Source organism: Neopelma chrysocephalum, unplaced genomic scaffold, assembly GCF_003984885.1.
Source record: "Neopelma chrysocephalum unplaced genomic scaffold, ASM398488v2 Primary Assembly neopelma1_24, whole genome shotgun sequence".
Taxonomy (NCBI): Eukaryota; Metazoa; Chordata; class Aves; order Passeriformes; family Pipridae; genus Neopelma; species Neopelma chrysocephalum.
This window is the reverse complement of record NW_020897693.1, coordinates 18537187-18552701: the sequence shown is the minus strand read 5'-3', so window position 1 is coordinate 18552701 and position 15515 is coordinate 18537187. Positions and strand designations below refer to the sequence as shown.

At 41.1% G+C, this 15515-nt stretch overlaps 1 protein-coding gene across 1 annotated transcript in view; it reads right to left on the bottom strand.

Annotated features, from left to right (window-relative positions):
• Positions 1-15415, bottom strand: part of RTF1 (RTF1 homolog, Paf1/RNA polymerase II complex component) — a 29870-nt gene extending 14455 nt beyond the window's left edge. Inside the window, 5 exon segments of the mRNA XM_027706502.1 lie at positions 2038-2242; positions 3720-3867; positions 12619-12729; positions 15220-15393; positions 15395-15415. Coding sequence (XP_027562303.1) covers positions 2038-2242; positions 3720-3867; positions 12619-12729; positions 15220-15393; positions 15395-15415 — 659 coding nt within the window.
• Between the last annotated feature and the right edge of the window lie 100 nt (positions 15416-15515).

The window sequence follows — 15515 nt, the reverse complement described above, 5'->3', positions numbered from 1 at the left end:
GAGAGAGCAGAGGACTGCTCAGATGCTGTCACAGTTGTTAGTAGGCTGCAAGGAAAACTTCAACTGCTTGCTCCTTTAATGCTATCCTGTCCTCTATTCCCACCCCTTCCCTTTCCTTCCCTAAGAAAATAAGGTGAAGAAAAGCTGAGCATAGAAAAGCGCAGACTTACAGAGAACTAACCTAAAGGGCAGATGAGACCACATAGTAATGACTATTCCACAGAAATCTGTCCTTACTCCATCTTCCTCTTTGCTAGTGTAGTGATCATTGCATGCTGCCTCCAACTCTAAAATCAACTGGCTATTTCACATCATTTGAACTTAAACAGCTAAAAACTTTTTTGTTTAAAGCCACTATCATGCTAACTTTTTCATGCTTAAACTTCATGTTTCTACTGGCACTGGTCTGTATAAGACTGACCGCAAAGAAGTCTCAGTGAGTCCTCTTTCAGCATCAGAAGATTCTCATCAGACTCTGTCAGTTTCTGCAGAAGAATTTAGGCACTTCCATGCCTAAATGTCTACTTTCATGAAATATATCACCCTGATACCATCTTTTCAGCCACTGTAATCAAAAGAGTAGTCATTTCGATGGAACAGTCCCATGACAGATTCCACTGCACTGTGGATTGGTCATTTCTTTAGTGAAGTGTGCATATGTACAAACACAAAAAAATGACAACTTCCAATAACTGAAATTCAAAATGTGTTATCCACATGTACATTACACAGTCCACTCTTCTTCTGGATTTTGCAAACAACAAACTGAAGTGCCAGATGAGCTCATTGCCCTTTATGCTATTAACATGAAGCATAACACACAGGGCATAGGCATTGTATCCCATGCAATGCCTGCTGTAGTTCCAAAGAACTCACAGCATAATGTGCATACAAACAGCTTTTGAAAGATTGAACTTACCATGAAGTCAAATGACTACCCCGCCACTCCCTTAGTTCTACCTGCCAAACCTTTACACACAACAGCACAAATTCATTTAAGATTAAATCAGTAACTCAAGTTTAGATTGCTTAGCTTGTTTGTATCAACTATTCCACAGCATTCATTCTAAAAGACAGACAGTTACTATGGAATATTGAATAAAATTTAAAAATATGATGTCCTTCTACGTGATCTAAATGCAAACTTTCAATCATTCTGATCCCTTTGAGGAGAGCAGAAGACCACACAGGATCCTGAACACAGTATTAAACCATAGTCAGCAGGCAGTGCTCTACTAAACGGACAGTCTGGCAGTCACTTGTATCAACATGATTTACTTAACAGATGTCAGTCCTCTAAGGAAATTTCTCAGCAACTAAGAAAAGAGAAGGCACTAAAGAGGAAAGAAACAAGAGAAAACTTGCCCCGTACGTGCCAAATCTTTTCAACTAGACAAATGGGAAGAAAAATACCTTTACTACAAAGAAGCTGCCTGACTGGGTAGCGTAACAGTAACAGACAAAACCAAACCACAATACCTAAGGTAAGAAATCCACAAAAATCCCATGAAAATGACATATCCAATGCCAGTCCTCATTATTTCAATCTCTCTCTCTCTTCCATTAGGAGTCAAACCAGTTTCACATTCATACACAGGCAACCCTAACACTGCTCTGTTCTTCACCATTGTTTTCTGAAAAATTCCAGAAACTCATGTACACCTTACACTTTGTTTGCCTTTTTCCGAAGTATCAGCATATGACTGCTAATACAAAAGAAGACAGAAGAGAAATCAGGCTTTCTGACTGTCTGTCATCTAATATGTGAAGCAGTAACATAGCTACAAGGGCAGCTGACAGAACCACGTGTATTCAACAGCTGGGGAACTTTCAGAAAACTTTTACAGGAACATGCAGAATTCCTGCTGTGTGCTTCTCAACCAGCTACAAGGACAGTTTATGCAAAAAACATACAGCGAAGCTTAATTCACTTTATAGAGCTGAACCCTTGGACCTTAAACATGAGAGCACAGTGAGCATACTTTCCATATAGTCTGTAAGAATTTGTTATCAAATATCAACAAATATCAAATTCACCTTCTCTTTAGCACTTCTCTCTTCTCTATCCGGTTAAACAGTTCCTGCTCTCTCTCCTTTTCTGTCATTTGTTCCAGTCGAGCCCGGTCTTCTTCATCTCCCATCAGGTCTTCTCCATAGCCATCATGGAACTCCTCGTCTTCAGATGAAGAATCTGAATCGGAGCTAGATGACGAGCTGTTGCTTTCTGAGTCAGAGACTTCTCCTAATTCAAAAATATAAGGTAGTGAGATTCAGCTGGGCCAAAGCTCAACCACTTCATTATAGCATATTAGCAAAGGATAGCAAGATTGAATTTTACACACATCTTCCACTATACTAAAAGCATACATATAATGAAAATTAAACTCAAGTGGAAATTACCATAAAATATGCATGCTAAAAAATGACAAAATGACTGGTACTACATTTGAAGACAAATTGGATTATAAGTAAAAATTCTTAGCAGAACAAGCAAATTTTAGGAGGTCTTTTGGTTAATGTGTTAGGGTCTTAAAGCATATGCCTATATGTTTATGCTCCTGAGAAGTTGCTTACACAGCCATAACTTTGTGTGTGTGCACCTCAAACACCATTGTTAGCTACTACCAGCATAGCAAGATGATGGACCAAAATTCATCATTTGAGGACTGCAACACCATGAATTACTACATCAGGAGATAAAGTTGAAACACAATACCTCAAGGCTGGCAAGGCCCTGACTCTAGCTCCCTTACTCGTAACAAGCCCTCCCAGTTACACATGGGCTTAGGGATTAGATGACTCTCCAGTAGTATTAGGTAACACAACCTTTAAACTTGATCCAAGTCCAAGTGCTTTGATTAACTCACCTAATAAACTCAATTACACTAAATTGTGAAAGCAGACATTAGGATTTGTTCTTTCACTTTCATGCTGGTATTAGTATTTCTGGAAACTTCCAGCTTTGCAAGCTCACACCGTGAAAAACCTTGATTTGTAAGCATTGATATATACAGGCTCAGTCACTTTATGCTTTTGTCCGTCTGTGCGGTGCTTGATATACTTAAAACTGTAGGCTCCTTTATACTCTTCCTTAACTTTCTTTTTTTAGTATGAACTGAAATCGCAACTAAGCACCTGCAAACCTTCATGGGCATGATGAAAACAGAAAAGACGGGAAGTTTGCCCAGTGTTGAAATTCATTATATTCATATAAAAAATTTTTGACAAAGTTATAGAATGATTTGCCTTCTTCCATGGCAGTATAAACATGCAAGAATTCCTATTCAGAGCAAGCACATGCAAGATAAGCTCCTATTTGCATCACAAATACTATACACATCTGCCTTTGCTCTCACAAGATGTTTGGGAAGGGAAAATATGTCAAAGGGAATAAAAAATGCTACCCACACTGAAGATGGGACATGCTAGAGGGAAGCAAAGAATTTTCCAACAGAAAGTCAAGTAATGAAATATGTTATACATTCTTCAGTTGAAACAGCACTTAGTGTTGCAGTTGTAATGAAGTGCTCACAGCAATGCTATACTGAATTACATGCACTTCAAGCCATGGCAAGTTTAAGTTATCTTTACTACCAGTAACAGTGAAAAGTCTTTCAAGACAGTCTTTAACATCGCTATTTAACATTACTCTTCAGTGTGCACAAAGGGTAACTTCCCTTGGAATCACACAGTAAGTACATGCACACATGTTATCTTACCCTCTTCAGGTGCTGAGCTCTCAGCCGAGCTGTCTTTATCTGAGCTGCCTGAAGAGGCAGCTTTGTTCATCTGCTTCTTCATGGCTCCTTTCTTCTCTGCCTTACCCGCTTTTCCCTTTTTTTTGTTTTTAGAACCTCCAACAGTCCACTGCAAGGAAAGAACCAAAAAAGGGATCATGAGACACAAACATCACTCTCTTCTCCCTTCTCCAAAACACTGGAGTAAACACGGCTGAGAAACAGTCCAATACCTGTCAGCAAAAAATTATAGAAGAGGAAAGAGGGAAAAAAAAAAAGAAGCCAATAGGAAACTTATCAAAGGAAAGCCTTTTACAAGGTTTTTTGGGGGTGGGGTGTTGTGTGGTTGATTTGGGATTTTTCTATTAAAAAAAAATCAGTTATCAATGCAAATCAACAGTGAGTAGGACACTCCTTTTAAAAAAATAATGAAGACTTTAAAGTCTGCAATATATACCAAAAGAGGAGGTACTGAAAACATTTTCCTAGGAAAATAATTTTAAATGACATGTCCAACTGCATTTGTAAAGATTAGCTTCAGTTTACTATTAAACGGAAGCAACAGATGTGTTTCCAGAACTAGTTTAACCAAGAGCAGATTTTACATTTCATGTAGCACATGACAGCCTTTCCAAAATCTCAGTTTTATCAAAATTACATACTGTCTGTATTTCTATGTAAGAAGCCAAGAGTGCACTCACTCACAGATGCAGGTGGTGGCACTACTATCTATGTACACAAAGTGGAATCAAATCAGAATCAGAGAAGTCAGAGGAAAAAAAAAGTCAAGTCCTAATTTTAATTTTTTTCTTAATATCATATCTTGATTTAACTTAGACTGCAGTTTCCAAGTACAGGACTTGTATCACCACACATACACAAATAGCCATTTTAAATCCCAGAAAAACTCATATTTACCTTACAGTGTGATTTCTTAAAAGAATTTTCACATTGTTCCAACTACCTGGGCAAAGCCAGAAGGCAATAAAACCAATAAGGACTGCCTGTGTATTACTTTAAGGCTTTACAATATTTTGCATTTCAATGCCTCCCCTAGAAACTCTGCACTCATGAGACTTTCAGGGATATAACAGGTCTTTTCCTAAATATATATATATTTAGACCATAATCCTCTTCATACCTGTATATTACTCTCATCTTTCATGCACATCACCATCTGTTCAAGCATGCAGTCTATTAAAAAATATTCTTAATTCAAGTGAGCAAATACGCTTTTGCATAACTGAGATCTTGCACTCAAAACTGCTCTTAAGTGGAAAAAAAGCCACTTCAGGTTTGACTTCAGGTGCACAACAAGCTTTAGACTTCTCACCCATCCACCCTGCCCCTGGAGATGAATCAAGTCCATTTCTGCAGGCAGTAATCATTCCATCAAACTTGATGAATTGTTCTGCCTGATTAGGCACCACCTTCAGAGAACCCTGGTGTTCAATTACTCTAGATGAAACTCAACCAAGTAGTTATAAGCTACTACTTGATCTGCTAATACCTTTAGAGTTTCCCAGGTTTGGATTGCTCTCACACTGAGTCTTATACCTTCAATATTACCAACTGCGTCATCATTTTCTTTAAGCATCATCAGTATATCCAAAAGTATCTGTCAAAGACCATGCAGAATTTGGTTTTTTATTTCCCTGAGGTAAAAACACAGTGGCAAGCCTTGCAATTCATACCCTATGCAGGTACCCCAGTCTGTTATGGTCCATTGGATTGCTGAGAAACTGCAGAGAAACCATCTGATTTTATACCACCCTGAGCTTGTAGCGAAGTCTTTACTGGCTTCCACATTAAATTTTTATTTGTTCAGTGTTAACAATATTGCTGTCTAACAATATTTCTGATTAACTATGCCCACGAAAATCAATTAAGAACAAGTTGATACTCTTGCTTTAATCTGCTCAAACCTCAGCATTAAGGAATCAACTCCCAGGTGTATAGAAAAGTGCATTTTTGCTATTTGCTCAAGAGCTCACCTGCTTCAATCATATCAGTGAAAACACAACAGCGAGAAAGTGAAACTAAGCATTTAGCAGTGATGCAGAGGTGCCTCCTTCCTAGAGCTCTGCCACTTCTATTCAGTGTTCTAACACTGAATTATAACTCATGTCAGCATGCTGCACAGCAAGGAAGCAGCAGACAGAAAGCCACAGTATACAACACAGTTATATCAAGACCTTGAGAGGTTGTGCTGAGACGAAAGAAGATCAGATAAAAAACAGCAGGACTTAAGTTAATAAAATGTTTAATAGCTGTATGTACATGGGTTACAAATCACTGTTCTCAGCCTTTAACTCCCAAGTAGAATCATGGAGAGAACCTGGGACCAGGAAGATAGGACTGAAAAGAAACCTGTGTGACAACCTCTTGAACAGAACAAAACAAACAAAACCCCCCCAAACCAAAACAAAAAATAAACCAAAACAACAACAACAAAAGTAATAAAAAATCTGCCCTCATCTTGGAAGTGTGTTTTGGTTTCTATTTCACCCTGGAGATTACACTTCATCTCACTTTTGTTTATGCAAGTGACCTCTATGTCCACCTCCCAGTTTAAGTAGTGTCACTTAAAAAAGTCTTCCTCATCCAACTCAGGTGCTTCAGGGCTTATTCAGTTACCCCAATCTCTCATGAATGCCTACCAGACAAAACAAGAGTTAGAGCAAATCTTAAGGACAAATAAGTCATCACAACCAAGACATAGTAGGTGCAAGACTCTTTTAGGCTCACAAATTGCTCTGCATACTCAGGAACCACTAGCTGTCATTTGGACACTGAATGACCTCCCTGCATTGTTCAGAGAGAGGAGCCAACACGAAGTTTCTTCTTGCAGCAGAGGAAGACACAACAGATTAGCAGGTCTGGGAGGAAGTAACAATACTGGAAAGCCATGGGCTGCATCGCAACCTCGAGTCCAAATCAAAGTCTTGAGCCTCCTCCTCATGCTCCAGCACACAGGCAGAAATCAAAAAGGCAACAACATGTTCACATGCAACATCAGGTAAAAATGCACACACAGTTATAGTCAGAAACATTTCTTTGCACTGTTTCCCTTAACTCCAAACAACAAACAACCACCACTTTCAAAAATCTGTCCTCTACTGAAGCTTCTCCACATTCCCTCTTCCATGTTCCAGTCAGGCAGTACCAGTCAACATTTCTCGCATGCTTCCCATGACTATAATGCCTCCTCTAAACAGCCCCTCTATTCACCGCTGCCTCCTTGGCCACCATCTGGAACCTGCCATGGTTCCAGACACAGCAAGTTAATAAATCCATGCAGAAGTGTACTGCAGTATGGCTTTTTGGTTATTGTTTAGTACTACTGAACAGCAGAGCTTTATGGTTCATTCAAAAGAAGTAACCAGAAGAGCATTTCAAATTTTCCTCTAGCTGCCAAGGTTCACAGTGCTAATAACTTGCATATTTCTTTCAAGAAACAGTTGGACATGATGTTCTTAAAGGTCCTTGTCAATCTTAATAATTCTATCATTATAAAAAATCCAAGATAAGCCACAGTACCTAGAATGGACTTGGGAAAAAAAAAACAACCCACCACATCAGAAATTACCTAGATCTATAAGTCAGCCTCTACAAAAGCAACTACACAGAGTGATTGAAGAAAATAATTTATAGCTCAGCTATAACTCCACTAAGGAGATGAAACGAGATTGTGGAGAAAAAAAAAGTAAAAAGAAAAAAAACACACACCTGCAGTGAGCTCAGAGTGCAGAACTGTTTTATCGCCGCTGCTCAGATAGTTGCTGTTTTCTTCTATTCACACGGTACCTAAACGCATTAGCCACTGAGATTTTAAGTTGCAAATAGGTGTTCTCCCAGCTTCCCCCCCCCCAATCAAAACAGACAGAGGTGTACAAGCAAGGTTGTCAGCCTATCCTTGCCATATCCTTCCCTTCTGGATATGGCTTTTATAAGCAAAAGACAAATTACAAGCCATAGCAAAGCAAAACAGGCCAAGGAACCAAGGTGTTCCTTTCCTAGACCAAATAAACTTACACATCATGACAACACGACAGCTTAAGTGCACCAAGGTACATAGTATTAGCCTAGCTTACAAACTTTCATCCATTCATACACGAAGAACAAAAGGCAGTCCTCCAGCCAAGTCATCAAACTACAGTTTCAGTCTGTCTGAAGACGAGCAGAAAGCACAGATATGAAGACAAGGAAGTATTTACTGTCTTCAGGGTTTCTCAAAGCCAGGAACACTCTACAGACAGCACTCTAGGAGCTGCAAGGAGGACAATGCTCCTTACCTCTACTTTTAAAACCAAATAGTAAATAAAAAGCCCTTGTTACTTTCCTTGCCTTTCAGGACCGACACCTGTCAAGTGAACACCTCAAACACTTCCATGATGACAACAGCCCAATGATTAGAAAACTTTCTAGACCATTTTAGACACAGAGAAGAGACTCTAGGTGTCATCACCAAAATGGAAAGGAAATAAGCAAATAAAGAAAACATTTTCTGAAGCCACAAAAGAGGCCTTGCGCCAGGAACTGGCTGAAAGAAGGCTTCATGGGCCAAAATATCACCAGACCCCTGATCTACCCTTGTTGTCCAAGTAGTGCTCCAAGGAGCTCACTGAAAGGCAACTGCAGACAATTATGAACTAGTAGGTTCAAATTCAGTTTAAGCTTCAAGTTAACATCTGCTCTAGAAGTATTTTGAGGGGGTCCACATATTGAAAAGTGGCAAGAACTTCTGAGTGACAACATCAAGATGGTAGATACCTCATGCCAATAAAGAAGCACTCTCCATCACTAAAACACACTCTGGGATGCTACTGGATGTGAAAACCTGCAATGTTTTATTTAGGAAGCCTGGACCAACAGGTGGAGATGGCAACAGCCATAAAACACTTGGTAAACAAGTGCCTTGCACAGCTTTAGCATCACCAGCCAGTCAACATCATTCAGACTAACAAAGGCTTAATGACTTCTCTAGATATTAGACAGTGTCTTATGACCTAGATTGTTCTCAGCAAAAACTGCTCCATGAGTACAAAGAAAAAGTTCATTCAGCAAAAAAAAAATAATAAAAAAATCACATATTCAATTCCAATATGTCCACGAGTCCAATACCTCCTCCTGCTGTTCTTCAGAGGTCCTACTGGCTCTCCACATAAATCAAGTCCCAAGAAGTTATCCCCATGCTAGTTTGCAATTTAAAGGAGCTACCTGAAGACTAAATTTTATACCCACTTTTGTCCACAGCTTGTTCACATTACTTCTTTGGACATGCTAACCTTCATACAATTAGCCTCTGCTATTTAGATTTGCACTTGCACTTTATTTGGGGTAGGGGAAGTAACAGCACCTCTCTTCCTTGAAAAAAGATTTACCATTGCACCCATTAACAGCTCAAGGAAACTGACTCCAAGAAAAGACAAACTTACAAAGCACACAGCCTATAAGCTGTGTATAAGAAGATTAAAGCACAGCCTGTTTCAAATTTTCTAAGCTTGAAAAAAGTATGGCAAAGGCCTCACAGGACTGGAGAACCTACTCATTCTTGAAGGTTTAACTAAGCAATATTATGAAACAAAAGCACACAGGAAAAGACAACATTAATCACTGTAATTTCTACAAACCCACAAAGGACCCCCCCAAAACAGAAGGGACACATGCAGTTTTCTGCTAATCTGTGCTTTGCTGGAGTGCTAGAACTTGAAATGCAGTAAGTAAACCCAAACTTTCAAGTCCTTTCCTCAAAATAGGTGCATAAATCCCTCTAGGCCAACTGGTACTTGAGATCGACTTCCTCACTAGCTGCACCACTACTGCTCACCTCCTCTCCTCTGTCCCATAGCTCTTGACAAGATCTTCAGCTACAATCTGCACATTTGTAAACAAAGGCATAAACAGATATTTCTCACTTAACTCCAGACTAGTAACAAGCATTCATGAAATAACTTTTCTGATCCTGGAAGTATCTTCTGCCATCACCCTGGAGGTGTTAAAAGACAACCAAACCTTTCATGACATTAGAGTGAGTGTAGAAAGGTGTAAGGTCTTACACCACCACTGGTAACAACAAACCTTTCTAAAGAAACAAAGAGGAGCTCCTACAACATTGTGGCTTTCTGTCTAATCAAAACTAATGTCAGTGAAGTTGTTGCAGAAGTCATCTAGGCTTCACCACACAACAGAAATAATTAACTTACTGCAAGCAACAATGCCAAGATAAAAGAAAGTGCAAGAGCCCAGAATTAAGCTACTGCAACTGAGGAACATCATCCACACAATGCCTTTAATTGGTAACAACAATACACTTGGACACACACACACCTCTAGCACAGTAACCCCAGTAGTAACTTGCCTAACACCAAACTGGTTACATGCAGAAAGCTACCAGTTTGAGATGGTGAGCTCCTGAGTAGACATGGCCACACATTAATCCACAGATAAAGGAACTATCTGCTTCCACATCTGTGTCCAGCTTAGTATATCTCTCTGCAAAGGTAGCACTTCTTATTGCAAAGCCCTGCAGTCATTGCTATTTATCAGTTCTCTGAACAACAGTTTATTGTCAGTCATGCATTTTCCACAGAACCAACAGAAGACAGTTCAGAGCATTTTTCCTATTTTATTGCCTGCAACTCACCTTCCGTCCCTTGGCTAGGAAATCTGATTCAGAGGTCTTTTAAGTGTTACAGAAACCAGCATCTGGGTGAGAAGTGCATTCTCACTGAGACACATAAACATAACATTAAAGTTCTAATGAAATCCCTTGGGTACTATTGTATAGATGTGGTATGATTTGTACATGCTGTTATTCAGTAATTCCAAAATGCTTTTCTCTCCTCTATGCCCCACAAACTTTCCCCCCTTTTAAAAAATGCAGCATGCTGCATTATCCTCTGAAGTAGGGATTTAGGCTCCTTTCCTGTACATGCAACATATTGTTGGAACATTTAGCACTTTTTAGGAACCATAAAGGACATGCACACTGCAAAACCTATGTAGAAGCACATGGGTATGATTTAGCACATTTGCCCAGGGCAACAATTTTCATGCTTTTGCCTCAAGGTCCTTATCTTGCAGGAAGTCCAGTAATACAATTTCAACTTTTAGATCCTCTCTCCCAACCCTCAAGGTTGAACAAACTTCAAACCAACACCAAGAACACTTATTAAAACCAAAGTCGTTTAGCAGTACTAGTGTAGTCAAGCCTAGGGACGCGCACAACTGAACGACTGGCAGAAGCAGAAGTGTTATAACCCAGCCTCTCACCCTGCTGTGACAAGCAGTAGTTCAGAATGCATATTTCAGGCACAGGAATAGAAGCAAGTGTCCTAATTACCTCTTCTCTAAATCTTTTCCTCTTGCTGCATGGAGGTCAGAAAGAACAGAGTATCAATTAGAAATGATACAGAGATTAGAAAGAGTATCAAATGCACCCGGTGCAACAGCGACACTACTGCATCTACAAGGTATTTGCAAATTCCTGAAGAGATACATTATCATATTCTACATATAGTGGAAAGGTAGACCTTATTACACAAGCTAAAATCCTATCAGTTTTCAGAGGTAAACACAGAATGGAAAACTTTATCATTCATATGCTCTTCACACTCAAGTCCACCTTCCCAAGCAAGCTGATCTCCACACAGCTTAGAACAAATACACTGTGCCAGCAGAGCTGAACACAGAGACACACTGTTACCCAATAACAAATCTAATATATCTGGCCCACTCAGAGTTTTCTCTCTCTTTATGCCTTAAACATAGATACAAGAATCTCTTTTTTTTAAGAAAAGGATCGATTGAAATAGACTTCCAAACATATTTATTTCAAAAATGCTTCAGAAGGAAAATTAATTCACACATACTTCACACTTATTGGAAGAACTCTGCTATACTGCCAAATGCTTAATAGTTTATCATTGGCCTATCCAATTGGTCTTCAAGTTGCCACAATAGATAACCCTTCCTGTACTTTCAGAAAACAAAAAAAAAAAACAAAAACCCACACCAAACTCCTCCCTGTTAAATTTTTAAGAATAGATGGAATAAATGACCTCACTATGCATTGCCGAAAGCTTGCAAAAGACATCTGTATGCCTTCAAGAAAGTGTTTTTATTCAAATACCCATATGACATGTTTGTCAGTTTCTGTTTTAATAAGTCTATTTCAATTTTCCTTTCTAGATGAAAGCAGAGACTTTTAACCAGCTTTTAACCGGAATGTAGTACCAAGAACAAATACTGAAACCAGATCCAGCAGGTAAGCACTGCCATACAAGAAATTGACAACACCTAGAACAAAGTAATGCTAAACTTTTTCCCGTCCCTTTCTTCAAAAATGTCAGTCAAAACATACCCTCTTGCATGTCCAAATGGCCAGACAGCTAATTCACACAGTTCTTGGAGAATCTAGGTAGTTAAATAAGACAGTTTTACTACCTGCAAAATAGTACCACCTGCCCTGACTGTTCTAAAGCTGAGAACCTCTCTCCCTGAATTCAGAGTCCAGCTTTAGCATCTTCACTGCTACTTCAACTGCAAGCATGACACAGGAAAAACACTAGTTTTAAGCAGGCAGCTCATCAGATCACTCAGACCATATGAATGTGGGATTAAACCAGCAGTCATCTTTACTGTAGACAAACTATTTTGTATACAGTTAGAATTCAAAGCATATTAATTTAAAAAAAAAAAAAGAAAAAAGAAAAAAACCCCATCCTCTGGCCTTAATGGGTCTCCATCTGACTGATGGCCAGTCCCACTTCCTGAAGTCAGCAGGCTAAATATACTGTATGATAAATGCATTTTCACTGCTTAGGTACAATCAGAAAAATAATCCACAGTAATATCACTGATAATGTGAAAAACTCACCTCATCATCACTGTCTGATGTCTCAGAGTCTGAAGATGCTGTAGGTTTGCTCGCAGGTGGTTCCTTTTCTTCAGAGTCACTGCGTTTCCGTTTGGCCAACGATAAGAGTTCCTGTGGTGAAAACATACACATTTATTTCAAAGCGTCATAATTAGTTTTACCAATCCAGGTCGGTGCATATGCACCTTCTCTGCGATATCTGGGCACACCCAAGTAACATGATTATTCCCACTAACTAGGGAACAACGTAGTACCATTACTTTTTTGGTATAAACAATGTAAGACAAATTACTTTCAGAATCATGTCCAGATTTGTTTTATTTGGATTGAGTAATAATTCAAAACAACCCTAAATATACTGTGCAGCATTAACCCCAAAAAGCTCCCTCTTCTAAACTAAAGAGATGTTTGCAATTATACACTTTAAAGAGGAAATACTTTAGGCATCACCACAATGTCATGGCTGATAATATTTAGCCAGCCTGTTCAATTTCTTTTCACTGTCCCTACACATCACTGAGTGCACTTAAAAGTTTGGACAGACACAGAGCAGGCATCAAGCTCAAAGTTTGCAAAACTAAGTAGAGCTGTTCCCCACTAATGGAAGCACTTTCAAAGGCAGCACGCACTAGCACAAAGAACTAAATGCCTCAAATAATCGCATCATCTGCTGTTCACAACCTGCTCAGGTGTCAGAAGCAGTAGTACAAAAAAAAAGATTTTTGAAACTGCATTACTGTCTTTGTAACCCATGACACATAATTTATTCTTAAAGACATTGCTCTGGGGCTGATGAACCTTAGCTATGTGTAGAAATGCAATCACACCAACTTCTGCAGTCTTGGAAAGTCAATACCAGATTGGTTTGCATTAACTTCTCAACTGGAAAATTATCTCCACAACAAATGGATTATAATTTAGTATCTCAAATGAGAACATAAACACTGCAGAATCTGATGGCCTAGGCGACTTACCAACAAAGAAACTTTCAAACAGTAATGGCATTTTATCAACTTTTCTCAGAAGAAGCCATGCAACATCAACACAGCACATTTGTACAATTAACAGCTCTCGCCAGGAAGCTCCTGAAGGAGCTTCAGTAGTGCTTCTCTTTGGGAAGTTCCTGGAGTACCACTTTTATTCCAAGAAGTTTTCCTTCTTTCTTTCTACCCTTGTTTTTTGTTTTCCAAGATACTATATTAAAAAGGCTCCTACTCCTCTGATTCAACAAGCCTAGATCATCAGGAGAAGCTAAGGGAAGTCAAACATTTAACCTACAGGGGTTAACTCAGTATTTGACATTTAACTCAGTATCCCCATACCCTTAAATCACACCACAAAAACATTGCTTCCCTGCTACCAAATCTTAATCTTTGCACATATCCCCGCCATTACAGTTGCTACAAACAGCTGAATGTAAGGGAAGCACCTACTACTCAGGTACAGCTGCATATGGATGCTTCCAGTGAGTGATGGAACAGATGCAGAGCCATGTGGTTATTCCTACCACCATCACTCCGATTGCCTGATTGATGCTAGAGCTAGTCCAACTCCTTTAGTCTTCAAGTTCTAAAGAAATTATCAAACTGATATGCTAGTAGCGAAATACTGGCGGCTCTAAAGGCTCTAGAGGTATGGAAGATCAACCACACCAGGGCATGCTCTGCTCCAGTGTATTTGTCTAACAGAGCATTCACCAAGCTGCAAAACTATTTTTGAGTGTTTGGGAAGGCTTTTTATTGCCACATTGCAACATCTTCTATATTAAAAACCCTGAAGGTCCAACAATTAAATTACATCAGACAATGTAGGCTTCAGCATATTTAATCAGCTAAACTCCCCGGAACAAGCACTGCCATACAAGCTGTAATACACTTCACCTATAATGTCTTTATTTACAATTTGAATCACACCATCAGCGCCTGCTACACCAAGAAATGAGTCTTTAAAAGTAGCTCCCTCCAAAGAGGAAGGGGACCCCCTTTGCAGCCCTGACACGGTTCAGATATCGCACCTACAACCCAGGGAGATGCCCTGATGACAAATAAATAAATACTTCCTCTTGTTACACCTATAGTCTCCTAACTCAATGCGGTTTCTCATCAAAAGGGTTCCCTCAGAGCATCCACCAGGACTGAGGGGGGGATATTAAACAAGCATTAACACTGTGGGAGCCCGCCTGCCCGGGGGGGAGCAGGGACCTGACACGCTGCTCTCCCGCTGCCAAAGCAGCACCGAAAAGTTGCCCAGCCCTTTGGGCCTCTACTACCCGAGGGGTTCAGACCGCCAGCAGCCGGGCCTCTCTAACCCCTCCTCAGGGCCAGACCGCTCTTGGGCATCCATCGCCCCTCCGTCCCGCCGGCGCCGAGCACCGGGCCCGCGGCAAGGAGCCACCTCCGGGGGGGGCCGCCTGCCAGGGGCGGGCCGGGGACCCGCCGGAGGGGCGCAGGCTCTCCCTCGGCGGCTGCGGGGCTCCATCGGGCTGAGGAAGGCGAGAGCGGCGCGGAACCTCCGGGCGGGAGCGGGGGGGGATGGCGGCGCCGAGCCCCGCGCGGGCCGGCGAGCCCAGGCCCAGCGTTCGGGTCGGGCCTGCCCGCGCACCTGGTCCAGGTTCTCCTCGCTGCCGCTGTCCTCAGTGTCGGAGTCGATAAGGACGCGGCCTTTCCGCTTCTTCACCATGGCGGAGCCGCGGTGCCCCCTCCCCGCCCCGGCGGCGGCGGCGGCGGCGCTCGCACGGCCCGGCCCGGCCTGACCCGCGCCGCCCGCCCGCCCGCCCGACACAAAGGGCACCGCGCATGCGCGGCCGGCGGGGCGGGGCCAGGGCGGGGCTGTCGCCGCTCTCCCCTCGCGGAGCTGCGAGCTGTCCCCGCGCCTCGGTCCGCGGCCGCTCCTGTGGC